This window comes from Hordeum vulgare, chromosome 3H (genome assembly GCF_904849725.1).
Source record: "Hordeum vulgare subsp. vulgare chromosome 3H, MorexV3_pseudomolecules_assembly, whole genome shotgun sequence".
NCBI classification, from domain to species: domain Eukaryota; kingdom Viridiplantae; phylum Streptophyta; class Magnoliopsida; order Poales; family Poaceae; genus Hordeum; species Hordeum vulgare.
Genome location: NC_058520.1, coordinates 69,216,002 through 69,243,835, shown reverse-complemented (window position 1 = coordinate 69,243,835; position 27,834 = coordinate 69,216,002). Strand labels below are relative to the sequence as shown.

The 27,834-nt window shown below is 44.5% G+C and overlaps 1 protein-coding gene across 1 annotated transcript; it reads right to left on the bottom strand.

The window, feature by feature from the left end:
• Positions 1-3,211: 3,211 nt before the first annotated feature.
• Positions 3,212-10,962, bottom strand: LOC123443003 (wall-associated receptor kinase-like 20). Its single transcript, XM_045119212.1, has 3 exons — positions 9,781-10,962; positions 9,597-9,659; positions 3,212-4,469 (listed from the first exon to the last, which is right to left on the bottom strand). The coding sequence occupies exons 1-3, from the start codon at positions 10,595-10,597 to the stop codon at positions 3,391-3,393; spliced, it is 1,959 nt and encodes a 652-aa protein (XP_044975147.1). The 5' UTR covers positions 10,598-10,962; the 3' UTR covers positions 3,212-3,390.
• Positions 10,963-27,834: the final 16,872 nt, after the last annotated feature.

Here is a 27,834-nt window from a genome sequence, read left to right as displayed (position 1 = left end):
AAAAATGTTTATAAGTAGTAAAAAATGTTCTTGATTTTAAAAATGTTCCCAAATTTGTAAAAATGTTCTCTAATGATCGAGTGTATGCAGTTCAACAGTAATGCTTCTGAATCTTTCAGATTATATACGTGAGTGAATTTTGAAGAATTAATTGTTAGGGTGGATCGGAATATTATATTATATTTTAAAAAATGTTTCTTGAAATTCAGAATAATTCTTTGAGTTATCAAGTTTTTTGACAACCATGATATTTTTTTTAAAATATGAATTTTGTTTCAACTTGTGAATTGTGAATAAAATTAAAAGAAGAAATATTTTCTTGCATTTGTGAACAAAATTTTAAAATCATGCGATGAGATATGAACATAATGTGGTCATCGTCATTGAAGATGGTGGTTTTTTTCTCCCGTTGCAACGCGCGGGTCCTTTTGCTATATATCTCTCCCTAATAATAAAGCAAATAGGGTTTCTGGTCGTCCGTTATGGCATTTTTGTAAAAAAGTCCCTGACATTTTATGTATTCAACCCGCACTCCCTTTTTAAGTGGAGAAAACGAAAAACGGTTCGCTCGGTCTGGTATATATAAAGTGCCACCTCTATTTCAGCACAGTCATGTACTTACCGCAGTGGTCGACGCACCGCCAGCTATCTGCAGAGACCTGAGTTTGAGTCCAGGCCGGCCTGTTTTTCGTTTCCTATTGCTTCATTTTTTTGTAAATTCAAATGCTTTTAAAACATTCATATCTTTTAAATCCTAACTCCAAATCTAACATGTTATATATGAAAATCGCTCAGAAAAAAGTGATGATTTCAAATATGCTATTATTTTACATGTTACTTTCCTGTTTTTCTTTTCCTATTGCTTCATTTTTTGTGTAAATTCAAATGTTTTTCAAGCATTCATATCTTTTAAATCCTAACTCCAAATCTAACATGTTATATATGAAAATTGCTTAAAAAAAAATTAAAATTGGTCACGTAATTTTCAAAACTCATATTTAAAAACCAGTGTCCCCGCCCGTTTTAGCATATTAGTAGCCCAAATGGCTATAACTCAACCCTTTTACCCCATAATCCTCGATTCAATCACACATAAGCTTATTTTGTTATTTTTCCTATTGAGCATGTATTTTTTATATTAATAAAACAAACAACTGTGGGGGCGCTTTTAGGGGTTGTTGTTTCACGCACAAATTTAAATATATGGCGCACAAATTTTAAAACGGAGTGAGTACTTAAAATGAAAATATATGAAACACTGGTGAGGATAATAAAAGGTGTTGATAACCTATCGAGGTATTTAACGTGCTTCATAAATTAAGCTGGTCTTTTTTTCCTCTTCGAAGAGCATATACGAAAACCGTAAGAGTCTAAAGATTTTTTATTCAGTTGTAACACATGTACGTGTGACAAAGTGAGATGAGAAAGAAAGGAAATAACTATAGTCATAAGACATGTAACAGTCTCCCGTTGCAACGCATGGGCATTAGTGCTAGTATTAATAAATCACCTATTGCTTCTGTGTTACGTCATTTAAATTGCCCTTGAAATTGACTTAAATTACCCACTATGCCATCCATAAGTCAAAAAATGGTTTAGATTTTTTTTCCTGTCAAAGTCGTTGTACGCTATCCTTTCTAAAGCTTGAAACCATGATTTGTCATTACCATGTATGAGGCGTACTGGTTGGTGCAACTCTTGTGCATCTAGGAGAGCTAGGTTCGATCCCTGGTTCTAACACTTTTTCTCCCCCTTTTCTCTCTTTTTGTTTCTTCTTTTCTTCTTTTTTCAGTTCTTCTATGTTTTTTTATTTTATTTTCTCTTTTAGCATAAACTTTGCACAAATATTAATCATGGATTTAAGAAATGTCAAACTTATAGACAAAAATGTTTCTATGTTCTAGCACTTTTTCTCCCCCTTTTCTCTTTTTTTGTTTCTTTTTTTCTTCTTTTTTCAGTTCTTCTATGTTTTTTTCCCTCTTTTAGCATAAACTTTGCACAAATATTAATCATGGATTTAAGAAATGTCAAACTTATAGACAAAAATGTTTCCATATATACAAATAATGTACAGTGCGTAGGGATCATAAATAATATATTTTTCTTTTATTTTGAAAATATTGATCATGTATTTAAAAAACTTTAAATGTGCATAGAAAAATGTTTTCGATGTATAAGAAAAACATATAAAAAATATACAATGTGTATGAAACGAAGTAGACATAAAAAATATAACTTTTCAAAAATGTTAATCGTGTATTTGTATAATGTCAAACATGTATATAAAAAATGTTCATGATGCATACAAAATGTGTAGACCGTGTATAAAAAAAAGTAGACATCAAAACTAAATATGTTTTAAAAATGTTAACCATGAAATTGAAAATATTAAACATGTATATATGAAATGATCTGATGTCACCCGCAAAAAAATGTTTCTAATGTATAAAAAAGTGAACAATGATGCTTATACAAACTTTACGTAAATCAATGGCTTAGCTTTGATTTTTCATATTGTTTTAAACTGTTTTTCTGCTGATTTTTTTAAGTATATCGATGTTGATATGCAATCTTGAACATTTGGCATGCATGTACTTACAAATTTATTGTTTTCGATGGAGTTGTCTAATATGTTTGCAACCAAATTAAGACTTTACTTTGATTACAAATGCATACACTTAAATCAGCAAGACAAAAACAATGCTCTTATGCATATGCTATCATTAATTAATAAAACATACTTTACTATTTTCATCGTCATGCAAATATTTGTGGGCATCACCGAGGAGGAGAGAGACCATGCAACTTGAAACATCAAGTAAGATCATATCTATATGTTCATTAATAATATAAGTTCACATGACATAAATTTAAATTGTTTGGAATACCTGTACGCAATATTCTTTCATGCTTTGATTTCTTGATTTGTTAATTAAATATGCATCGAGTTGGCGTATACTTCCTCTGTAACTAAGCATACTGAACGTACTGAATTTTCTCTCAGAGAGAGAGAGAGACCTTAAAATGTGATGTCATTTGGAACTAAAAGACGTAGACCTATTAATGTATTGAGTCGTGGTTATTGTGTTAAGAGTACGTGTTATTTTCTCTTCCGTTGCAACGCACGGGCTTTTTTGCTAATACATTATAATGTAGATTCATTGATTTTGATGTGCATGTAGTCTTAGTGAAATATCTAAAAAGACTTATATTTAAGAACGGGGAGTAGTATATAGATGACGATGGGAGTAATTGTGGTGCTCCTAATTAGGCGTCATTGACCTCAACACTATTACCCTAGCGTACAACATCGATAACATGCCAAAGATGCATATATAGTAGTACAGGGCTTAGATCTAGGGTATGTATCACGGATTTCACGGTCATCAATCATGGGTTTTGCTGCTCCTGCTCGACGGCAGCGGCCCCAGCCTCAATGTTGATGATATACTCGATCTCGTCGGCGACTTCCTTCATGGACGGACGGTTCTGCCGGCGATCCTCGAGGCAACCGAGCGCTAAGAACCCAAGCGCCTTCATAGTGTCGAGCTCCAACTGTGTGGCGCGGTTCTTCATGGCCGGGTCCACCACGTCCAGGAGCCGCTCCTCGTCCGCCGCCCGCTGCACGTGCACGGCGAGGTTGACATCGTCCTCGCCGCGACCGAAATCGATGGCGCGCTTCGCCGTGAGCAGTTCCAGCAGCACCACCCCGAAGCTGTACACGTCGCTCTTGTCCGTGAGCTGGTAGTTCCTGTAGTACTCCGGGTCGAGATAGCCCAGCGTCCCTTGCGCGCAGGTGGAGACGTGGCTCAGCCCTGGCTCCGCCAGCCGGGACAGCCCGAAGTCGGAGACCTTGCCGTCCAGCTGCTCGTCGAGGAGAATGTTGCTGGACTTGATGTCCCGGTGGTAGATGGGCGGCGAGGCGGAGAAGTGCAGGTAGGAGATGCCCTCGGCCGTCTGGCGAGCGATGGCCAGGCGCCGGCGCCACGGGAGCGGCGGCTGGCTCATAGCGCCATAGAGGTGGTCCGAGAGCGTGCCGTTGGGGATGAACTCGTACACCATGAGCGGCTGCTGGAGGTCGACGCAGCAGCCGAGGAGGCGGACGAGGCTGCGGTGGTTGACCTGCGACAGCACGCGCACCTCGTTGAGGATCTGGTCCGTGGACTTGGTGTTGCCGAGCTTGGCGCACTTGACGGCGACCAGGGTGCCGTCGGCGAGCGCGCCCTTGTAGACCTCGCCGTAGCCGCCGACGCCGAGGAGGTTGTCGCGGGAGAAGTTGGCCGTGGCGCGCTTGAGCTCGCGGCCGGTGAAGTTCTTGGCGGTGCGGCCGCTGGAGTTGTTCGCATTCAGGATGTCCTCGCGCTCCTTGATCAACCTCTCCCGGGCTAACCGGATGCGCCGCTGCCGCCGATAGAGGAATAGCCCTGCGGCTATCAGTAGCAGGGCGCCGCCCAGGCCGCACACTATCCCTGCATTGCAAATTAACGGCTCAGTTCGAGGGAAATATGCTTTGATTCCTGGTTATTATATATGTATCTTATATGAAGATTTTTTATATAATTAATTAAAAAAATTAAATAGTTTTAAAGTATTTTTAGATTAAACTTGACTTTGTTTTCCACTAATATATAAATTTTCAGAAAAAAGCGATCATTGACTTCTAAAAAACAAAATTTATTTGTTATTATAGATCACTATTCACACTATTTTAACTGAAATCTTGTCTTTTAAAAAAAAGTCAAAGTGTAATTTTCTTTTTGTAGATTTTTTCTTACAAGTATAATGAAAGGTAAAGTTTATTTTAATAGTATTTCAAAATATTTAAACTTTTTATTGAATTGCTAAGTTATTTTTGCATATAAGGTGTATATACATCCAGGTTTCAAAAATTTCCCTCCCTCGGTTTGGTGGGATCACCCAATTATTTAACTCACGAGGGTGTGTTCTAGTCGATTGAGTAAAAAGCAGTTATTTGTACATGTAATGTGTATAGATTATTTTTAAAAAATCTAACTTGACAAAATTATATTAAATAGAGAAAACTATTCATATTTACAATATCAAAGAAATATATAAAATACGAAATTATATCTTAAAATAAATCTAATAATATATATTTGACATTTTATATGTAAATATTTTTCTTCGATTAAAGTTTGTGAGGTTTGACTTCTCATAGAATCTTAATGAAACAGACGGAGCATGTATCTTGTTGTTCAATTATGTCCCCCGCTTAACAAGAAATAGAGCAACCAAGCCGAGTTGAGAAATCGGCTCACATTATTCTCTTATCTTTGCAGCCATTTGTCAAATAATATGATTCAACATCGGATTAATTTAATACACGGGGCACCAGTTTAAACCCGTTTGTTCGTTTTATAGCTTAATTAATACTCCCTTCGTCCTAAAATAAATGACTTAAAAATAACTCAACTTTACACTAAAGTTAGTGCAAAGTTGAAGTATTTTTAAATTATTTATTTTGGGATAGAGGGAATACATGGAGTGTTAACATTTAACCTTAGGCTCCGTTTGGATGATGTATTTGACGGGTTTTCTTAACACATTTTGGCGGGTTCAATATACACACATTAACACGTCGTTTTCATTACAGACGGAAATCACATATTGACCTGTAATCTACAACTATAAAATACACGAAAAGGATATCTAGATAACGTTCGCCAGGTATGGTCCCAGTGAATCCCTTAACCATCTATCCCGCAAACACTCCCTTATTAAACTCTCAAAAAACAAACCACTGATGCATGCTACGGCATAATTGAACTCACACACCTCCCGCGGCGGTGATGGATGTGCTTACCACTTGGACTGGAGAGGGATTTGCATATACGTAGTTGTGATAAAATTGCTATATGTAAATAAAGCAAAATTATTATTCTTTCATTTCAAAGTTCGTCCAGAAAAACATCTGAAACCCCCAAGTTTTTTTCATTGTTGTAAGATACTCAAATCCCAAAAGGACCTTACTTTTTTGCTTGTTATGTGTTTTTTTACAAATCCCAAAAGTTGCCATGTCTTATAGAACACCTTTGTGTACAAGTTGCCATGTTTTTATGGGTAGCATGGAATTTTTTATAATTAATAATATTTTATTTTTATTATTTAGAGGATGTCAATTTTTGTATCAAGAGGATGATAGTTCTATCATTGATAGGATGGCAACTTTGTTTTTAATGGCATGGCAAAAAAATATTAAGAGGATGTCCTTATTAATATTATTATTGGCATGCCATTTTTTAATTAGATCCTTGTAGTTTTAGTGTATGTAGTGTGGTAGTTTTATGTATTTTAATTGTGATTTTGGCTTTTAGGCGTGATTAGTGGAAGTAGGCAATGCAATTTTCCAGATTAAAATCAACTTCATTTCAACAAATATCCCCTATTTCTGTAATCTTGTGAGATCGTTCATTCATTTGGTGAAGTTCATCCTCCTATATATCTCTTTCTCAGTCTCTGATTTGTTTTCTGATTTGCGATTGGAAAGGAGGAACTCGGAATTTTGTTGATGACTCGCGAGCAGCAGAAAAATCATCCAGATTCTAATTTCCTAGACATATCCACGTACCTTGTTACATACCTTTGTTAACATTTTTATTTCATTATCATTCTTCTTTTCTTAGTTGAATTACCACTGTTTTTAATTTCTTGTATCATATGTTTGTTCTCTAATTAGCAAAATTATTGTTAATTTAGAAACATGTTAGCTAGAAAGTATCCATAAAAACATACTATGTATGAATTGATTGAGTTCCTTAAAGGAGATATTGACATTTTCTTAAACATATATAAGAGCAACTCCAAGGCGCCGACCAATTTCGTCCGCGCGTGACCGTTTGGATCGTGGCGGACAGAAAAGTCTGCCCAACGCGTCAATCCAAACGGAGGCGCGTCCGCTTTTCGTCCGCTCGCGGCCCATTCTGAACGCAAATTTAGGCGTCATTTGCGTCGTCGCGGACACGCGGCTTGCCCGCGTTCTCCTTCGCTAGCCCGCTAGTCGGCTTCACAGTCTCTCCTTCTTATCCCCTTCCGCCCCACCCACCGCCGCAAGCACACAAACCCTAGGCCGGTGATCCCATTTTCCCCCGGCACTCTAGCTCTCCAACAACAAATCCACCGGCGGGGTGCCTCCTTCGTCCCGGTGCGGGAGGCCTATTGATGGATCTGCGGCGGCGGTGGGATTTGGCGAAATTTCGCGCATCCTACCGGGGGGATTTGGCGAATGAGGCCGCTCACGGACTGCACTTGCCATGGAATGGCCTGGTGTTGGTCCACCGGGTCCGGGCAATCCCTCGATGCCACATGCAGGTCGCATCTAGCCGCTCGGGTCTAACACATCACAGTTTTGCCGGCAAGGCCACGGCCGGCCGCCGTCCAGGCTCGGCGTTGGCCCCAAAGCTTGCCGGCTCATCTTTGTCATTCATAGAGTGTGACGACTGCTCGCTGCAGGTCGTCCGCCGCGTTTCTTCAACGCCAGAACATCCCGGTGGGGCGTTCATGAAGTACAAAAATAATGGGGTACGATTTCCGTTCAGACCTTTGCTCTTTGCTTGATGCAATTTCGATAGCTTATTATTCGCTCAATATTGTGTGTAGGATGGATGCAATTTCTGGTATTGGGAAGAAGAATACATCAATCTATTGATCTCACGAAATTTGCTAGATGTTCGTACACTTTTATTTAGAATTGAAGGTATAGATGAGACTAAAGAAGAGACCAAAAGGGAAGTAGCGTCGAAGAAGAAAGACGTTGTGCTCAAGAATCCACACATCAACAACAAAGACATAGAGAAGATCTTAATCCAACTAGTAGGAGCAGTTAAGGAGGTTGGACATCTTTTAAAATGTCTAATTGTGATACTTGTTTTCTTTGTTATTATATCCGTAGCGAAGAATTGATAAAAATGTAGGTTTTAAATGCATTTGATATAAAATATTGTTCAAATCCAATTCAAAATAGATGCTGGCTGGCCAAGTGGATGAAAAATGGATCGGCGTGTTAGGCGTACAACCGACCCAAATTTTAAACTGGACGGACGTCGAGCGGCGGCCGGCCCAAACGAATAAAAAACGGACAAAAATACCATCTGTTTAGGTTGACGCATTGGAATTGCTTCAAGTTCTTCTATTGCTAGGAATTGCAGTGTTGAAGAACAATTTTAGTGAGAAAATTGCAGTGTTGAAGAACAATTTTAATGAGAAATTATACTATGATAATAATTTGAGTAAGCATGAAAGTGTTACTAATTCACCTAATACATAAGGAAAATTTGTAGATTGACAAGAGCAACCAAGTTTCACAATGTCTATGACCCCGGTTTATTGAATACTTGAGGTGAAAAGAAATCACAAATTATAGTGAATTGAGTTCTTATTTAAACTTTAAATTAGAAAAATGTGGCCTTAGAGCAACTCTAGCAGACCCCGCATCCGTCCGGCCCGCAAAACGTGTTTGCAGTTCGCGGAAAAACGCCTTTGCGAGCCGGCGCGCACGGCCGCGAATGCAGATCTCGCATAACGGATCCGTTAAAAAACATATTCGCGGAATGTGCAGACGGCCGGACGAATCCATGCCCGCAAATCGTCGACGGCGCAGGGAGGACGAACCCGTCCCTGCATGCGGTGATGCGCCCTTGCCGGGGCTGTGGGAGATGCTCCCCGACCACTCCATCGCTTGGCGCAGCAACCGGCGGCTGACTAAAGTCAAATCCGACGGCCCCGCGATGAAGGTCCGCAGATCCGTAAATCCAGCGACCCGTCGGCGCAGGGGGGCAGGGAAGGCCTCGTGCGTGTGGCGGCCTTTCGGCGAGCTCCTGCCGGCTGCTTTCGCCGGAATCTTGGGCGGCAGGGTGGCGGCGGCGCGAGGGGGGAGAGGGGAGGTGGTTGGTGGGAGAAAGCGTGCGTTGAAATGTCCCCCATCAACCGCTTTCGCTCATATGCAGGGCACCGCATCGACGAGAGGGAAACCTGCGAATACGCGTGTCGGGGTCAAGATTTCGTCGCGCCCCCTAAATCTTTTTACAGGCCGGGACAGATTGCGGGGTCTGATCAGACAGATTTTTCAATCCGATCCGCATTTTAATAATTATTTTTTAATCAGGACGGGACGTGGGATGTGTAGAATTGCTCTTAGAGCCCCTCCGCGTTTTTTTAAGCCGGAGCCCCAAAATCTCCGGACTGGCCCTGGATGCTGCAGCCAGCACCCAGCAGCATTGGCATGCAGCAGCCGGCATCTCGGACCGAGCACGTACAATACAAGTCTAGGACGGCACCGCAGCACCGAGCGCTGCGACCGTGCAACGGTCGCCGGCGGAGCACGACGATACAGTGTAGGTCTGACCAATCAATGCTTCTTTTTCTAATCTAAGGAAGCCACCAATGTTGACTGATACTGCGCTGGGGAGTGCTCTTTCTCTAGTCAAAGCCCAACACAGCTAGCTACACAGTCACATCACAACACTTCGTCGCTTGACGTGACACCAGTGATCTAAGCAAAACGCAACTGAAAGAAAAGATAGATTTGCAGTTGCAAGTAACGATGAGACTGAAACAGGGTAATCAGAGAGACGTGATACCTGCGATGATAGGCGCGCGGTTGGATCCCTCGCAGTCTCCACTGCGCTCGCAATCAGAAGGAACTGCACGCACAAAAAAAAAAAAAAGAAGCATACCACGCCATGAGCCGACGACCAAAACGAACCGGCCCGAGTTCAGTTGGGCGCTAGCAGATCGACAGATGGTTCGTAAGAAGCGACGTACTCTGCTGGCACGCGCCGGCGACGGGGTCCCACGCGAGCCCGGGGACGCAGAGGCAGCGCCGCACCGCGCCGGCCGCGACCGGGTCACCGGCGCACGTGGCGTTGGCGCCGTCCTCGCAGTCCGCCTGCGTCTGGCAGGCCGGCTCCCTCGGCGTCGCCCACTGCAGCTCCAAGCCGAGCCGGCCGCCCCACGTCGCCGGCGGCTGCGCGGGGTCGAGCCCCACGAAGCTGGTGTAGGCGCTGCAGAGCTCGGGCGAGGCACGGATCCGGTGCGACGTCGACGACCCGCCCGCCACGAACGTGCAGCAGAGCGGCAGCGGCGCGCAGGGCGACGCCGTGGCGTCGGCGTAGGCGTGGCAGAGCGAGCTGGACGAGCAGTTGAGCGGGGAGCGCAGCAGCGCGGACGTGCAGTTGAGGAGCATGATGGTGTTGGAGGAGCTCACGTTGAAGGGCAGCGACGGGTCCAGCTGCACGCCGCGGCCGGCGGCGGCCCCCACGGACACGCACGTGTCGTTGGACACCAGCGGCGCCGGGGAGACCACCAGGCGCTGCTCCGCCGGCGAGACGGAGGTGATCGGGTACGAGGTGCCGTTGAGCGCGTCGAAGAAGAGCGCCGACGTGCCGGCCGCGCACCGGACCTTGTACGCCGGGTCGCCGCACCCGGCCGCCGTGCTCAGCGGGTACGGCACCGCCGTCGAGCCGCACGGGGGGCAGACCCGCGCATGGGAGCCCACCGGCAGCAGCGCCGCCGCCGCGAGGATGGCGACGGCTGTAACCTCGGAGAAGAACATGAGACGGCCGCAAAACGGTCTCGCCATTGCTTCAAGTTTCTTTGCCGTCGTCGTCTCGGTGGCTGATCCGCCAACAATTTAAGGCGTGCTTGAAAATCTTTGGGGTTGCGTTGAGTGGAAAGCCGGAAATGTTTGACTCGTTTGGCAGCCGCCTTGACTTGTGCCATTTGGAGATTTATCTTGGAAACCAACAAGGCATGTGGTTGCATCTGTTTGAAGCTTATTATCCGGGGACCCATGTGGAGTGTCGTGTTATCTGGACTTGGAGCAATGTCTTCACGGCCTGATTTCTCTAAGAAATCATCCGCCTATTCAGTGTGGGTCAATAGCTACTGTGCGACGTCTTTTCTGGGTATTGGATGGAATGAGACGTTGTTCGACAAAATGGCTCGGCAGCGACATTTTTGAGCGAGTAAATAGCTCCTGTGCGACATGGCCCTTAAGCTGAACTGATATCCTCATTAGCTGTTATGGGTTGGACCCACAACGTATCCACGTAAGCGCGGGACCCACCACTTGTCCAGTAAGCGCGGGACCTACCTCGTCGCGGCTAGAAGCGATTTCGCCCGTGCCCGTCCGTCCGCCGCCGCCCATTGCTTTCCCCTTTCCCCATTCTTCTTCTTCCTCGGGTCTCCGGCGACCTAGTGCAGATGTCCACCTCCTCCGCCACGCAATCAAACTGGCGTCAGTATGATCCAGTGATGCTCACAAGGTGCCCTAACTGCCCACGCCCAGAGCCTCTTAAACGTTGGTGACTAAGACGGATGAGAATGGCAATCTTGGGCGGGAGTTTGTGAAATGCTTGAGCAAACCAATGGCAGGAAGGGATGGCAAGGTTAGATCTCGGTTCTAAGCCCGTTCTTTCGCTGTTGTTTGCTTTGATTTCTCCATATTCTGTTTTTTCTCCTCGAATTTGAGATTTAGGGTTCACTTTGTGGTTTGCAGATCCTGAAGAAATGCACACATTTCGAGTGGATTGATGAATATGTTCAGAGGATTAAATCTGAGGGCTACATTGATTCTAGCGTGGCCGCAACCTGGGAGCTCAATTTGGGCGGGGTGCCGCAGATGGAGAATTGGGGGAGCTCGGACAGAGGGGCGGGCAGAGTTGTGCCGATGGCGAGGTACTTGGAGTCTGAACTGACCGATGAACTGAAGAAGATAAAGAAAAATCAAAGGGAGATGATCGATTTGCAGAAGCAAACAAATATCATGGCAGTGTTTTTTTTATTGCTGTGTCATTGCTCTGTTTATGTTTTACTTGCTATTCATCGTCATTAGAGGGGGCATTTAGGTCTGTCCAGTGTAGATGATGTGATATGTGCGCCATGACAAGTTCATGTATCTTAAATGAATCAACAGTTTGGAACACAAATTATTCAGTTTTCATGTTGTGTTTACTCTATTTTTTGTTCTTCAGTTAACAGAGTACACACCCAAATTCAGTTTGCAGTAAAAAAAATAAAATTGGGCTGCCGAGTGCGAGACCAAACAAAGTTCAGTTTCAGTACAAAAAAATTATTCGTGGGCTGGCGAATAGATGTTGGACCCAAAATAAAAACGACGGATTATAACCAGGCCCAAAGGTGTAATTTACAAAAGGTACTACTGATTTCAATAGGAATAACCAGGCCCAAAATTATTTGGCTGGTCATGTATGATTTTCAATAGGAAATAAAAACGACGGATTATATACAACAATCCAAGTTCATTTATCTTAACAGGGTTGAACATCTAATCTGATCTGTATTATTTACAAACATGGCCTAAGCGGCCTGCAAGATACAAGTGTAAAATCTACAGAGCTAGTGCTACACGGGGCAACTACACGTGAGGAACGTCGGGCACGTCTTTTGACTGCTCCTTTTCTGCCCCTTACTCGCTGCAGAATCGCCTGTGATGCGTGGAACAGTGGCTGGAATGGGCCCGGCTGGAACAGGTTCTGGCTGCTTCTTTTCTGGCCCGCCCCTTGGTCGCTGCGGCTGCGCTCCATTGGCCCCCCTCCATTGCTGCCTTGCTGCTCCTGGGTCAACCAAACGAGAGATTAGTTCCTGGTGAATGGTGACAAGATAAACACAGAACCATGAATGGTGACAAGAAAGGATCAGCCCAATACCTGGTGCACTGCGTCACTGATAAATATATAAACTGACAGATAAACACATAGATGTGCACAAGATAGATAAGATATAAACACGGGCATCACATAAACTGGCACAACAGTACGTAGGGCACAACAGTACTGGCGATTACAATAAACTTACATATACGATAGTGTTTAACATTACAGATACGATAGATAAGAAAGAAACTACGATAAACCCGTCATGAAGGGGCGACGGGCGCGCGTCTTCACTCCTCGGGCGCCCTCACTCGTCATCGTCGTCGGCCGGCAGGTTGTAGGGGAGGGTGTGCATGGCGTGCTCGTTGAGCCAGATGCTGTCGAGGTCGATGAAGATGTTGTAGGTGGTGAAGCAGGTGAACTCGCACCCCCCAAACCAGACACGGCCGAGGAGGTGATACGCGTCGTATGGGTTGCGGAAGCGCACGATCATGCCAGTTCCTCCCATGCGAGACTCGTCGATGGTGAACATCTGGGGAGTTCCCACAGGGAGGTGGCGATAGAGGGCGCGAAGGAAGAGCCCTGCGAACTCCCGTCCACCCCGCCAGCGCGACATGGCCCAGACCCGGAGCTGGTTCTCCATGACGACCCCAGCGGGGTACATCCTTTCCGGCCGGGTGCCGGGCGCTTGGAACGTCGGGCCGTGGAACTCCATGCCGGGGCTTGCGGTTGCTTGGATGTGATGCGAGGGGGGGCTGGGGAGAAGGAGGGCAATGAGGAAGATGAAGATGTGCACGGGGCAGAGGAGGGTTAAATAGCAGGTTTTGGGCTGCGTCGGTTCGTCGATTCAGTTGCAGCAATTAATGGATGCCGTCCATTTGCGTTTGCCTATTGGATCAAAGGGTGCGTCGCCGATTCACACACTGCGTCGAGGACTGCGTCGAGCACGCCCGCCGTTCAGACTTTCGTCGGTGCACCGCGTCGAGCACGCCCCTCATATTCAGAGCCCATTCAGACTGCGGTCCTCGATGCGCTGCTAATGGCTCTGATGCGGCTCGTGCATGCATGCAGAAAAACCGACGCTTGTCATGCAACAAAGAAGCACACGAAGTCACAGGCGCGTACGCCACATCCATGCACCGATTCATTTCCAATCGCCGGATCTTCACCGAACTAACTAGATCCGGACAGGCCCTCACTCGGGCCCTCAATCCAAACCCCCGCTCGCCAGCCAATCAGCACATGCGGATCACGGGCGGATCACAAACGCGGATCGACGTCAGATCCAACCGCTCACTCAGCAATGATCGACGGCTATAAACATGGCAGGGTTTCAGATGGGGTTTCCGGGGTTATGGGGTTTAGGGTTGCAGTGAGCTAGGGTTGAGCACAAAAAATTCAAAAAAATTCAAAAAAATATGAAACTTTCTCCCACTATCTACTGATGCAACTACGTTGCTATAAAAAAATTGATTCATGTTATATCCATGTTTAAATGAAAAAGATTCACACAATTCATGTTATTGATGGAATGATCTAGGGTAGAGCATAAGTAATTCAAAAAAAAATTCAAAAAATACAAAACCAGCGCACATTGTGTACTTATTCAACTCAGTTGCTATAAGAAATGGAAACTTGTTATATGCAAAGTTTAAAACCAAAATTCACACGTTCACGATATCGACGAAATGAACTAGGGTTGAACATAATTAATTAAAAAAAATCAAAAAATATAAAACCAGCACACATTGTCATTTTACATCACATACTTAGCAAACAAAAATATAAACTTTGATTTTGAGTCGGTCAACGTTTTTGTGAAAAAGTTGACTATTTTTCAAATGAGCACAAATAATTCAAAAAAAATAAAAAAATCAAAACTTGTGCCCAGAGTCCTATTATGTTGCATAGAAATCAAAAATATATATAAACATGGTTTATATACAATTGTAGGAAAATGCCTTCAAGAAGATGGGATTTTGTTACAATGTACAATGTACTATGGAGGGGTTTAGCATAGGGTTTTCGGGGTTTAGGGTTGGAGTGAGCTAGGGTTGAGCACAAAAAATTCAATAAAATTCAAAAAATATGAAACTTTCTCCCATTGTCTACTGATGCAACTACGTTGCTATAAAAAAAAATTGATTCATGTTATATCCATGTTTAAATGAAAAAGATTCACACAATTCATGTTATTGATGGAATGATCTAGGGTAGAGCATAAGTAATTCAAAAAAAAATTCAAAAAATACAAAACCAGCGCACATTGTGTACTTATTCAACTGAGTTGCTATAAAAAAAATGGAAACTTGTTATATGCAAAGTTTAAAACCAAAATTCACACGTTCACGATATCGACGAAATGAGCTAGGGTTGAACATAATTAATTCAAAAAAAATAAAAAAAAATATAAAACCAGCACACATTGTCATTTTACATCACATACTTAGCAAACAAAAATATAAACTTTGATTTTGAGTCGGTCAACGTTTTTGTGAAAAAGTTGACTATTTTTCAAATGAGCACAAATAATTCAAAAAAAATAAAATAAAAATCAAAACTTGTGCCCATAGTCCTATTATGTTGGATAGCAACCAAAAATATATATAAACATGGTTTATATACATTTGCAGGAAAACGCCTTTAAGAATATGGCGTTTACCCTACCTTATGAGGTCGTTTGTCACACATTTTTCATGACTATGGCTCTAATTTAACAAAAGAGCTCAGAATGATGACATAACAACCATATATGAGTTGCTGTGGTAGCATTGAAACATCATACCCGAGTCAAAAGTTCAACTTACTCCAAATTTGAATTTAAACCGAAATTTTTATTTTTCATCAAATTTGAAATTCAGTTTGAAAACAACAATAATCAAACAAGTTTTGATGGAAACATGTGGGTACATAGTGCCCAACAAATTTTATTACATGCCATAAATTTCAAATGATCAACAGTTCTATCTCTTCCGACCACGTCGTGTACCCTTCTTCGCCTTGGCATTTCTTGTTTTTGGTTGTACTGCACACACAAGTTCACTGATCATCTTGGTTTTCTTCACTGGACTCGATGCTATCGCCTCATGAAACTCGATAGCAGCTTCAGTTTCGACAGTTTTGACAGTGTGCACAGCTTCAGTTTCAGTTTCGACAGTGTGCACAACTTCAGTTTCGACAGTGTGCACAGCTTCAGTTTCGACAGTTTCGACAGTGTGCACAGCTTCAATTTCGTCACTTGCAGCACCAAACTGTTTCATCCACTGACTTGTTTGCCTTCTGCTGCCACTCACTCTTGCTCTTTTTGTTGGCCAACACTATTCAACAACAATAGGCTGACTTGGAAGTTTCCTCCTGAAAACAACAAAGCATGCCACATATTTATAATTTAAACAAAACCAGAATATGAACAAACACAAATAAACAAGCACATACTTTCTCGGATTAGGAGGAGAGAAAATGCATAGTCTGGATCCCTCTCTGTGCCCAAGTATTTGGCACCTTTTGCATCTGTTTTTGTTACCCTTTTGAGCCCTTTTTGGCTTTGCATCTTTCTTGTCCTTCTTGCCCTTCTTACTACTCCCACCTTTTTCAAACCATGCTTTGAATCTACTCTGTTTAGGTCTGCCTGCCTTTCTTTTTGTTAGAGGAGGACACATGGAATATTCAAGCGACACTTCTGGCCACTGTTCGTGATCTGTAAGAGGTGGAATTGGAGTTGCATATGCAGCTCTGAATTTTGCTACCGAATAATACTCATGCAGATATGGATGCATATTTATCTTTGGTTGGCCGGCTAAGAATTGAATGGCATGATCACATGGTTTACCAGTGGCCTGCCATTCGAGGCAACTGCAATCATGCAATTCAGTGTTAACAACATGCCTCCTTCCAGTCTTGTTATCTCTAACTTCAGCACCCCACAGTGATGATTTTTCAACACACAAATGTGTAAGACCTCTGCTTCTGTTGACCACCTGTTGCACCATTGTTGGAAGTTTATCACCTTGCAGACAATCAACAATCTTTTTTCTCAATTCCCACAGCTGCATGAGCATGATCCTGATTTGATCAACCATGTCATGCACAGGCAAATCTTTTAGCTGCTTCACCTTGTTGTTGAAACTTTCTGCCAAATTGTTGTTGATATGGTCACACTTGATGGCAGTGTTGAATCCTGACCTGTACCATAATAAAGAATGGTAGGTGTTCAACCATGTACCAAACTCCTCACATGTTGCCATTACCTTACTAAGATGATATGAATGTGTCTGTTTAGTGTAAGATCTTGCTGCTGGCCACATTCTCCCAAATTCATCTCCTCTGAATTTTTTGATCAAATTCATCCACAAATGGCCGAAGCACTCCCTTTGCTCAGCATGTGGGAACACATTTTTAACTGCATTTTCCAGACCTTTGCATGCATCTGTGTGTATTGCCAAAGGTGACACTGGCCCTAAGCATCTTTTCAACTGCATCATGAACCATGTCCATGAAGCCTGTGTCTCTGACTGAAACAAGCCAATATCAACTGGAAACGTCCAGTTATGTCCATCTAGAGCATTACATGCTGCCAACTGACCATTCCACTTGCCTGTCAAAAATGATGAGTCTATGCTCAAATATGGACGACATCCTGCTTTGAAGCCATCGATGCAAGGCTTTAAAGCCATAAATTTTTTGGAGAAATAAACCTTGCCATCCTCTGATACCTCAGTATCTATCTCGACAACACTGCCAGGCGACCTTTTCTCCACCTCTGCTTTGAAATTGAAAAGCAGCCTAAATGTGTTTGCCCAATCACCATACAAATTCTTCATTGCCCTTTGTTTAGCCTTCCACACTATGGTATAATGCAGTTTAATGGGGTACAACTTTTCCAAGTCTACTTGGAGTCTTTTTGCAGTAGTGTTGGGTGTTTTGGCCAAAATTGGAGTTATCTTTTCTGCAACCCAAATCTGTGATGTCATGCTTGATTTTTCTGTGAACTTGTGAGACAAGTATGTTTATTAGGGATTTGGTTAACCCTGACAGTACTTCCATCAGGCTGCAGTCTAGCAGATATGTACCACTTGCAAGCCCTCCTACCACTACCATCAAAACCTCTGCACTTAGCATAAAACTTCTTTCTATCAGTCCAAACTGTCTTGGCATCAAACTGATGTCTGACTGCATAAGTCTTGAAAGACAACCTGAACTCATCCATGTTTGGCCACAACTTCCCCACTCGAATGACAGGGTTTTCCTTGTCATACACATGCACTAGCTCTTCATCATGTGCATCATCTACATCATCTGCAACATCTTTCATCAACTGTTCATCTACATCACTCAATTCTCTGTCATCATTATCACTTGTATTAGCTTCATCCCTCTCCTCCTCATCTCTGTCATCGACTGGAATGCCAAAGAGTTTGGCCATCTTAGTGTCAGCAATTGGTGCAATGACCAAATCAGTAGGCTCCTCCAACTCAACTGCATTCCAATCAACAACATTAACATTTCCCTCTTCTGCATGTGCATTAGCCCCATCGGCTATTACTGTTAGATCCGTAATAATGGGAACGATATGCCTCTGCGAAGCCCAATCATCATCTGCCTTCTGCATAGCCAAGTGTGACGGCACATAACCTACCTTCGAGTCAATATTCAGATCAATGAGCTCAGCAAAAAATTCAGCCCTAAGTCTTGCCCAGCCCTCTTGCCTATCGATTTCAACAACAATATCTTCACCATCTTCAATTCTGACATACTCTCCTTTGAAATCATCATACCGCAATAGTGAAACCTCTTGCTCTGGACCCCAAAGCACAGTTTCCCCAATTTTCTCCACCAATTTCCTCACTGCCTTCTCTTCCATCGACTGTATCTCATTGGGATCAATTTCTGCACAATCAACCTCCCATTTCACAATTGTGTCTCTCTGGATGTTCTCAATGCTACCATCAACTAATTTTGCCGTCGATGGAAAGAAATTGATTGCAAATTCAAATGTTTCAGCAGCATTCCCTCTGTTATAGGCGGGCGGGCAGCGTGACACAGAGCAAAGATTGCCTTCAATCGCACTCACAAAATGGGCGGAAGGGAGGCGCATTACCTGTTCGAAGCTGAATCTGGCGGCTCCTTCTCGACCTGACCAGGGGCTCCTCTCACCGCGCCGCCCCCTCTCACCTTCTATCGATTTCACCAAGCAAAACAGCGAGCTCAGATCTACAAGACGGAGGGGATTGGGACTAGAGTATCGAATTCACTCACCACCATGGCTGCCGCCGCCGCCGAAAGGGGGCTACCCCGCCGCCGAGAAATAGGGCTCCTCCGCCGTAGCCGCCGCCAGAGCTGAAGATGTCGGGCAGTTTCGGACAGTTCTAGTCGGGCAGTTTCACGAGATGCGGTGCTAATTAATTTGTGCCCAAATTAGGTAAGACATGACTTAACGCAAATTGGACTAGTTGACTAAGGTTTTATCGCATGTGTGGCCATGAGCTATTTTCTCCCTGCAAACCGTCGCACGAGAGCTATTTCATCGAAAGATGTCGCACTGCTTCCAATTCCCAGGAAAGACGTCGCACAGGAGCTATTGGCCCATTCAGTGTAGGATCATCACTTTTATGACCATTAGATTACAACAAAAGTCATGACATCAGCTAGTCAATGCAGCATCATTGCAACCTAGGTGAAGCTCAAACACAACATCTATGGTATCCTAGCGAGCTCCATTGCAGCCCCAAGGGAGCATTAATGCAGTACTGCCGCTCCGACGAAGCTCCATTGTAGCCTCGGTGGAGCTCCATTGTAGCTTCGGTGGAGCTCCAATGCAGCGCCGATGGCTCAGCCGAAGCTCCATTGCAACTCCAGTGGAGCTCCATTGCAGTCTTGAAGGAGCTCCGACGTAGCGTCGACGACTCCGGCGAAGCTCGATTGCAACTCTGACGGGGCTTCATTGCAACCCCCACGAAGCTCCAACACAGCACGGGCGACGCCATCGGAACCACCACAGCGGCAACGCCATCGGAACCACCGCAGGAGCGACCCCTCCCCCACGGTCGCACTGTAGTGCCCCAAGTGTAAAACCTTCCCTATTTGGAAACCTTCCTATGTGGGACCACCTTGTCAATGATATGAGAGATTTCATGTGATGTCACCTTATTAATTTTTCTTCCGTCGCATGCATGCATTCCATATCATTCCATACCATTCCATGTCTTGGTTAGACTTGTGATTTCATGTGTTGCTTGATGTGAAGTGGAGTGGCATACCATGTGTTATTTCATGTCACCTTGTTTTGATCTTTCTTTGCATGCATGCATTTCATCCATCCCATGCCTATTGTGTGTGATGCCTTGTGATCTCATGTGAGGTGTGTTGATGTGATGGAAGGGTTAGAAGCATAGCATGTGGTGGCTTGATATTGTTTTAGTTCCCTTTACTCTCTTTTTATCTCAAGTTCAAAATTCCAACATTTCTATTCCTGTTTTAAAATGTCTTTTGTTTAGGAAATATTGTAGAGATGTTGGGGGTGCAAGATTTGGTGTTTTGAAGAGTGTCCTAAAGGTGCAATAAATCACAAAACGGATAATACAATTGTTGTTTTGTAATTATTTAATTGCCCCATAAATTCCTTTTGTATTTTATTTAAATAGCTTATTTATTTTCAGGTCCAGGGGCATTTTTGCTTTGATTTTATCTCGAGTAGTTTGCGGGTTTTATTTCTCTCTTTTCTACCCTTTTCAGTTAATAGAAAAGCACCAGGGCTTGCTTTCTCTATGTGTCGCTCTGGTGGGCTTCCTCCCACTCAGAGAGGCCCATCTCCTTCTCTCTCCCTGCGCCAAGCCCACCCGCGCGACCCTCTCTTCCTCCTCTCGACGTCAGCACTGTACGACCATAGCTCGACTTCCCGATCGCCTTCCCTCCAATCCAGCGGCTCAAGCGCGTCCCCCGAGGTGATTTAAGTGCCGGAGCCCTCACCCCGTACCTAGGGTTCCCTCTCCTTCCTCCAGCACCTCCGCCATCTTCCTCCTTCTCTCTTTCCCCCTCCTGGTAAGTTCTATAGCTAGGACACAGAAGAGTCTCATCGCCGATCACCGCCCCCATCGTCGTCCAGCGTCGACGGCCATGTCCAGGGGCACGGGGAACATGACCGCGCCCCATTTTCGTCCTCGGTGAGTTCGAGAAGCGCCCTCACCGACGACCAGGGCCTCGTCTTCGCCTCGGCCCCGGTGCTCCATCGCCTCTGCTTTGGTTCTAAGTCAGGAGCTTCTTCGTCGTCGTTCTTCTTCCTCTCCAGTGCCCCTCCTCCGATTGGTACCTTCCCATCCTTCCCCAAGGTGAGCCGACCTTCCTCCCCTCTCCCGCGAGCAGATCCGACAAGAGCAGTAGCGGCACGCCCCTGTCCCGAGCAGCAGCCATGGTAGATGTGCGTGTATGCTGATGGGTTGCTCTGTGTAGTAGTTGATGCGATGGTGCAGGTAGAGCAGCAATAGTCGTAGCAGAGTAAGGCGTTGGCCAACCTTCCTGGCGCGGGCAGCGCAACAGCAGCAGCAGCGAGGCATGCCCGACGGCCTCCCTGTCGCCGGCAGCCTCTGTAGGCAAGCAGGGCCCTCCTAGATTACCTCGTATGCGTCCTCCCCTCTGTAAGATGTCGTTCCGTAGCGCAGTGGTGTGGTCTTTGAGCTGGTACTCGAAGAGGTCTTGGGTTCGATCCCAGGGGAAGCCTCCCCCTTTTTCGTTTTAGTTTTCTGGCAACAGTGGATCACAGAGCAGGGCAGCATACCTTGCTGCGTATCTTTGTATTGTCGAGCACAACCCACCTAGCAAGGTGGTATGCACCACACGACAGTTCGAGTAGGTTTGGGGTTCGATCCCAAACCAGCCCTTTTTATTTTTTCCTTTTTTCCTTTCTTGTATTTTTTTCCTTTGCTGATTACTTCTACACCTTGTGCCTAGTTAATAGTGCAAGAGAGGTGTGCATCTTCTTTTTCTTTCCTGTCTAGATTTTGTATTGTTGATGGCAACATAGGTGAGTGTGGTGTATGTGTGTATATGTGGGCATACATGGTGTTGATGCTTTGTGTGTGTATGTAGATGCTTTGAGTAGAGTTGTGTAGGTTGTTTTATGTTAGTAGGATTGCAAGCCTAGCTTGATCATGTGTGCTGCACCATATTTCTTGTGTAGTGATCTTATAAGTTTTAGAGGAGTGTGTTTGTGTGTGTGGAGGGTCTCCCCCTCACCACATATATTTTGGTATGTGTGGGCTTGTTCTAGAGATGCTTGCTATAATAGCTTGTGTAGGTATGTGTTTGATCAAGAGCATGATGTTGGTGTGGGTGATGTGGAGTAGATGTGTGTGTGAGAAACACCCCACCTTTGCAAGCAAAACTATGCACCTTCACATGACCATATGTGAGAGGGCATGGTGTTTTGTGTGTGTGGATAGCTTGGTAGATGTGCTTGTGATGTTGATGTGCTATGGCACACAAACATGGGGTAAAAACCCTCATGTAACCATTGGTGTTGTGCACATGGGCAAGTAACTATGTAGGAGTTGTTCTAGTGAAATGCACATGAAATGTTGCACTATTCACTATGTATGATTTCTTGTAGTTTCTTCCTTCCTAGTTTGTGGTCACTTGCTCCAAGTAAGTACATAAGTATTTTATATGGTTTTGGGGTAGAATCATCCCAGGAATCCATCCGTGAACTTAGTTTTGCCATTGGAACAATTTCTGGAGATGACATATTTTCATTTTCTTCTATGTTTAGAGTTTGGCTCCATGAGTTGAGGTGTGCTCTTGTGTTTGATTCTTGGTTGTGGTAGTAGAGGGTGACCCCATCTACCACATGTTGGTTTCATTTCATGTTTTGGAATCCATATGTGCAAGTTGTGCCCATCCAAAGTAGGCATGTGGCTGAAATTCCAGATTAGTGAAAATCTGAGATTTTCACTAAGTCTGAGAATCTGTTTATATTTTCTTCTCCTGTTGATGAGGTTTTGCAGGTCAATGTGTTGTGATCTAGCCTTAGCTTTCAACTAGAAAGTTGAAGCTGATATGTTTGTCTAGCTCCCTGTAAAATTTCATTCCATTTGGAGTCCTGTAGATTATGTTTTTGCGGCTGTCAAAATGCTTCAGAGCAAAGACAGATAGTGAGAATCTGGAATTTTCACTAAGTCCCTGAAATCTGATATTTCTGGGCAAGTTTACAGCCTTGTAACTTTCTGTGTTTAACTCCTTTGTGTGTGATTCTTGCTTGTGCTTGTAGTAATCTTGGATAGTTACATCCACATATATTATTTGTCATGTTTGGGTGGCTGTAGGTGCTTTGCATGTAGCTCACAAAGTGCTATGATGCAGTTTATGGCAGATTGTGTAGTTTCGTCATTTTGATGTTTGTGAGTGCTTAGTTGATGGTGTGGTGTTCTTCTTTGATCCACCCCATTCATGTTGGTTTGTTTTAAGTCTTGGCAACCTGGAAATACTAGAGTTGTGCCAATTGAGTGTGTGGTGATGATTTTGACACGTAGGGCTTCATATCTTGTTTTGTTGATTCCCGTTGATCCGTAGCTGTGATTGTAGCATTCTTTATATGCTTTTGCATCATTTTCTCGAGACGCATCTGATAATGTCATTATCATGCATGTCCAAATAGCTTAGGATTCAGTTCTTTCCAGGAACATGTATTTACCCCTTATGCTTGTGTTAGTGATAGAAGTAGTGATGCATGCTCATATTCATCTCATGCATCATGTGCTTGTTGCATCTTGAGGTGCTGTTGTTCATTGGATGTTATTCTTATGTTGGGTAGCACCGGGATCGGAGAACAAGTACGTGGATTCAGGAGAGTACATGTAGGACAAACAAGAACCATTCCAAGCTGAGGATATCAGAGGCAAGATGATATGACCTTTCTTCCATCTCTAGACTTGTTATGCTAGAGTACGTTTCCTTTGTCATATGCTCGTTGCCTACCACTGAAATATTGCCTCCTGATATGCCATGAACCCGAACACCGATCCCTTCCTAGCAAACTTGAATGGCTAAGTAGGCTTTGCTTAGCTACTAATGTTAGCGTTGCTAGATGCAGGTGCTTTGACTCATGTGACAACATGAGCTTGATCTCATTATCTTAATTCTGTTATTTAATTAATGCACCTATATACTTGGTAAATAACGGAAGGCCTAGCCTTTTGCCGGGTGCTTTGTTCCGTTATTGCCGCCATAGTTACCGGGTACCGGTGTTTGATTCCATATTGATCGCTCCTAACACGTTCGGGGTTGTTATGGGGACCCCCTCGATAAATCGCGTAGTGTTAAGACTTGTCCGACAGGACCCAACATTGGTTTTAATCTGCTAATCACTTAATGATAATCTGCATAGGGAATAGATACCCCGAGGAATTTAATCAACAACCCAGGCCAGTGCTCCTCATGAGTGTTGGTCCACCCACCTAGCAGTCGGCAAGACCCCCCCAAGGAAACTTGAGGTTTGGTCCTTGTCCACTTTGCATAGACGGTGTTGTCCTGAGACTGAGATACGCGGCTCTTATCAGGGTCGTCGACACACCGGGAGGTCCTCCTAGCCTTGTCTTACCTTAGCGATATATCTTGCGTATAGGAATCTCGGTGAAGCTTTGGTTCTCCCCAGAGGTGAGGTTTTCCTCTAAGGAATCTGACGAGATCACGAGATTCGTGATAGAGGATTACTTTGCGGCCCGTGTTCGTTTGTGATGGACTAGTTGGAGCACCCCTGCAGGGTTTAATATTTTGGAAAGCCGTGCCCGTGGTTATGTGGCAACTTGGAATATTTTGTTAACATCCGGTATTTGATAACTTAAACATAAGCTAATAAAATTGCCAACTGAGTGCGTAACCGTGACTGTCCCCTCAAAGATCTCTCTTCGGTCGGGAACACGGTGGGGTTATGAATGACGTAGATTGGTGTTCAGGATCACTTAGTGATCAAATATTATCGACCGCTAGTATAGACCACCTTCATACAAGTTCTACGTAAGTTAGCCACCAATTCAAGCTTAGGATACTACAACCTAAATACTCCACCTATCCAACCTAATAACTTGACTAGTTCTGGCACCGAGGTCATAGATTGCTGAGTCCCCGTGGCTCACAGATTCCTTCACAACACCAACAGGTTGAGGTACCCCAGAGACAGGTGATCCCGACGGCACGTAGCTGGCGTGGCAGTATGACGAGGAGAACGACCGCGTGTACGTGAACTATCCAGAAGATTGAGGCGTGGTCGTGATCGTGGGCCAGCAGGCAGGGTAGCATAGCCATTTCCCTTGTTTTGTAGTCCGTAGCGGAACTACTTTGATTGTATGCGTGATGTACTCTGATATATTTATGAGATGGCAATTGAAACCCTTATTGTCATTCTGTTGATTATTATGTATGTGCTATGATACCTTGTTTGCGAGACGCTTAGATGCACTCCTTTCCAATTCGGGGCCTCGATCCCCAGATCGGAAAGGATTACAAGTTGGTAATCAGAGCCTTACGACCATAGGAGCCTTTGTGTGATCGTACTTGGCCGAGTCGAGTCTAGGAAATGTTTTGAGTCTTAGTTATATCGGAGAGTAGGATTCTTTTTTCTCCTCTTCCATGCTCTGGTGAGGTTCCCGACTTAGGAAATCTTAAAATTCTACTCCTTTTCTCGCTCAAATTTTTTTTGGATCACGCGGGTATTTGTCAAATCTATATGATTTCGATGTGACGGAGTCCTGTCTTGGTGCCACCTGTCTGCTTTGATTTCTTCCGGGGAGTTGAGCTCCAGGGGATTCTCGCGCACATCGCCATCATTCAGATTTCTGAGTATCTAAGAACGAAGGATGTTCGTTATTGCTTCAATACCGGTAGTGGTGAGATAACCCCGATGTCCCTAGTACTAGTGCAGATTGTTCGGGGGTACTGCCACACTTTGTATCGTTGTGATCACGAGGATCTGTTGTAGATGAAGGTCCGATATGCTGGTTGTGTGTTGAAGGATGTGATACAGGTGATGGGTTAGTTTAGGAGTTGTGTGACATTACTACTTATATCCGTGTACCAGATTGCATGACCAGTTATTTCGGGAATTCATAGGTGTGATTTCAAGTAGTATCTTATAGGGCTATCTTCCTAAAGGTGTATGGTCAAGGTTGGGATTCGATGTTCAGTGGGTGCGTTTGTTGACGGTCGTCTTATAGCGGTTCTCGTTGTATCTTAAAGAGTCCTTGTAGCTCGCCACGACTCGGGGATACTTCGTATGTCGTGTGCACTGCCTTGCACAGGATGGCTATTGTAAATTCGAGCCCGTGCGATATTATCCACGAAGATATCGGATGAAATCTCGATCATATGTTTGTTCCGAGCAGTTCTAGCTCATACTTGTTTGCGGTGGTCTTAATCGGAATTTTGTCGTCCGTCACTTTGTGGAAGCATTCTTACTATTTTGTTCGAGTGCAATTGCTTATTCCTGTTCAGATATTCCTGTCTTTTGATTCAGTAATATCTTCAATTTATTCTGTGGGCTAATATGCTGTCCGTCTTCAGGATGGCTCCACCAACTCGTCAGAACCCAGGGCGTGAGGATATGCCGCCTCCACCTGCTCCTCCGGAGAATCCTCCGCCGCTGCCGCCTCCTCCTGCAGAGGCCTGGCAAGCGGTGATGGCTGCTACTAATGCAAACACCCAGATGCTGCTAGAGTTGTTGCAAGAGAGAGCTAATCAGCAGCAAGGCAATTTCCAGCATGGTGGCAATCAGTTTGCTAGTCTGAGTCAGTTCCTGTCGAACCAGCCAAAGACTTTCACTTCATGTTACCAGCCATTTGATGCAGAGGACTGGATCCATGATATGAACAAGCATTTCGAGTGTGACAATGTGTGTCCTGAGGATTTCGTCAAATTTGCAACATTCCAGTTGAAGGGACAGGCTTCTATCTGGTGGCAGCAACTGAAGGACTCCAGAGGCGCTAGAGTGATTTCTTGGGATGAGTTCTATCGTGACTTCAGGTCCCACTACATCCCTTCCAGCTTTGTTGTCACGCCCAAGATATGACCCTATCCTAAATTTGGCACGAAGGCCTCGTCAGGGATAGAAGCGCATCTCGTCGTGTCGCAAGAATGGATATCGTTACAAGTACATGTACTGAAAAGAAGAGATATATATAGAATTGGCTTACACTCTCCACAAGCTACATCAGAGTCACATCAGTACATTACATAAACATCAAGAGTAAGAGCAGGGTCTGACTACGGACGAAAACAAATGACAAAAGAAGAACGACGTCCATCCTTGCTATCCCAGGCTGCCGGCCTGGAACCCATCCTAGATCAATGAAGAAGAAGAAGAAGAAGCAACTCCAAATGAACAATCAACACGCTCACGTCAAGTAACCTTTACCTGTACGTGCAACTGGTGTTGTAGTAATCTGTGAGCCATAGGGGACTCAGCAATCTCATTTCCAAAGGTATCAAGACTAGCAAAGCTTAATGGGTGAGGCATGGTTAAGTGGTGAGGTTGCAGCAGCGGCTAAGCATATATTTGGTGGCTAAACTTACGAGTACAAGAAATAAGAGGGGAAATATCTACGCATAGCGGACGGGAACTACGGATGATCAAATGAATGATCCTGAACACCTACCTACGTCAGACATAACCCCACCGTGTCCTCGATCGGAGAAGGAACTCACGAAAGAGACAGTCACGGTTACGCACACAGTTGGCATATTTTAATTAAGTTAACTTCAAGTTATCTAGAACCAGTGCTAAACAAAGTTTCCATGTTGCCACATAACCGCGGGCACGGCTTTCCGAAAGATTTAACCCTGCAGGGGTGCTCCAACTAGTCCATCACAAATTACCACAAGCCGCATAGAAATCCTCAATCACGAAGCTCGCGATCTCGTCAGATTCCCTAGTGGAAAACCTCAACTCTGAGGTTACCCAAAGCATCACCGAAATCCCGATGCACAAGATAACTCGTCAAAGGTAAAACTAATCCAGCAAGGCCACCCGGCGTGTCGACGATCCCGATAGGAGCCGCGTATCTCGTTCTCAGGACACGACGGATGAGCACAACGTACGGTGGCCTGATAGAAATCTCCCGAGTTGCCCCGGGTTGGCCCCGCAAACGGCTCTAGTTTTGGACCAGCACCAACAGCACTGCCCCCCCTGTATTATGTAGAATTACTCCTCGGGTAGCGCTAA

Coding starts and splice junctions, on each gene's coding strand:
- LOC123443003 (XM_045119212.1), bottom strand. CDS start 10,597: ATGGCGAGACCGTTTTGCGGCCGTCTCATGTTCTTCTCCGAGGTTACA. Junction 9,660..9,780: donor CGCCGGCGCGTGCCAGCAGA/GTACGTCGCTTC, acceptor TTGTGCGTGCAG/TTCCTTCTGATTGCGAGCGC. Junction 4,470..9,596: donor CCGCGCGCCTATCATCGCAG/GTATCACGTCTC, acceptor TTTGCAATGCAG/GGATAGTGTGCGGCCTGGGC.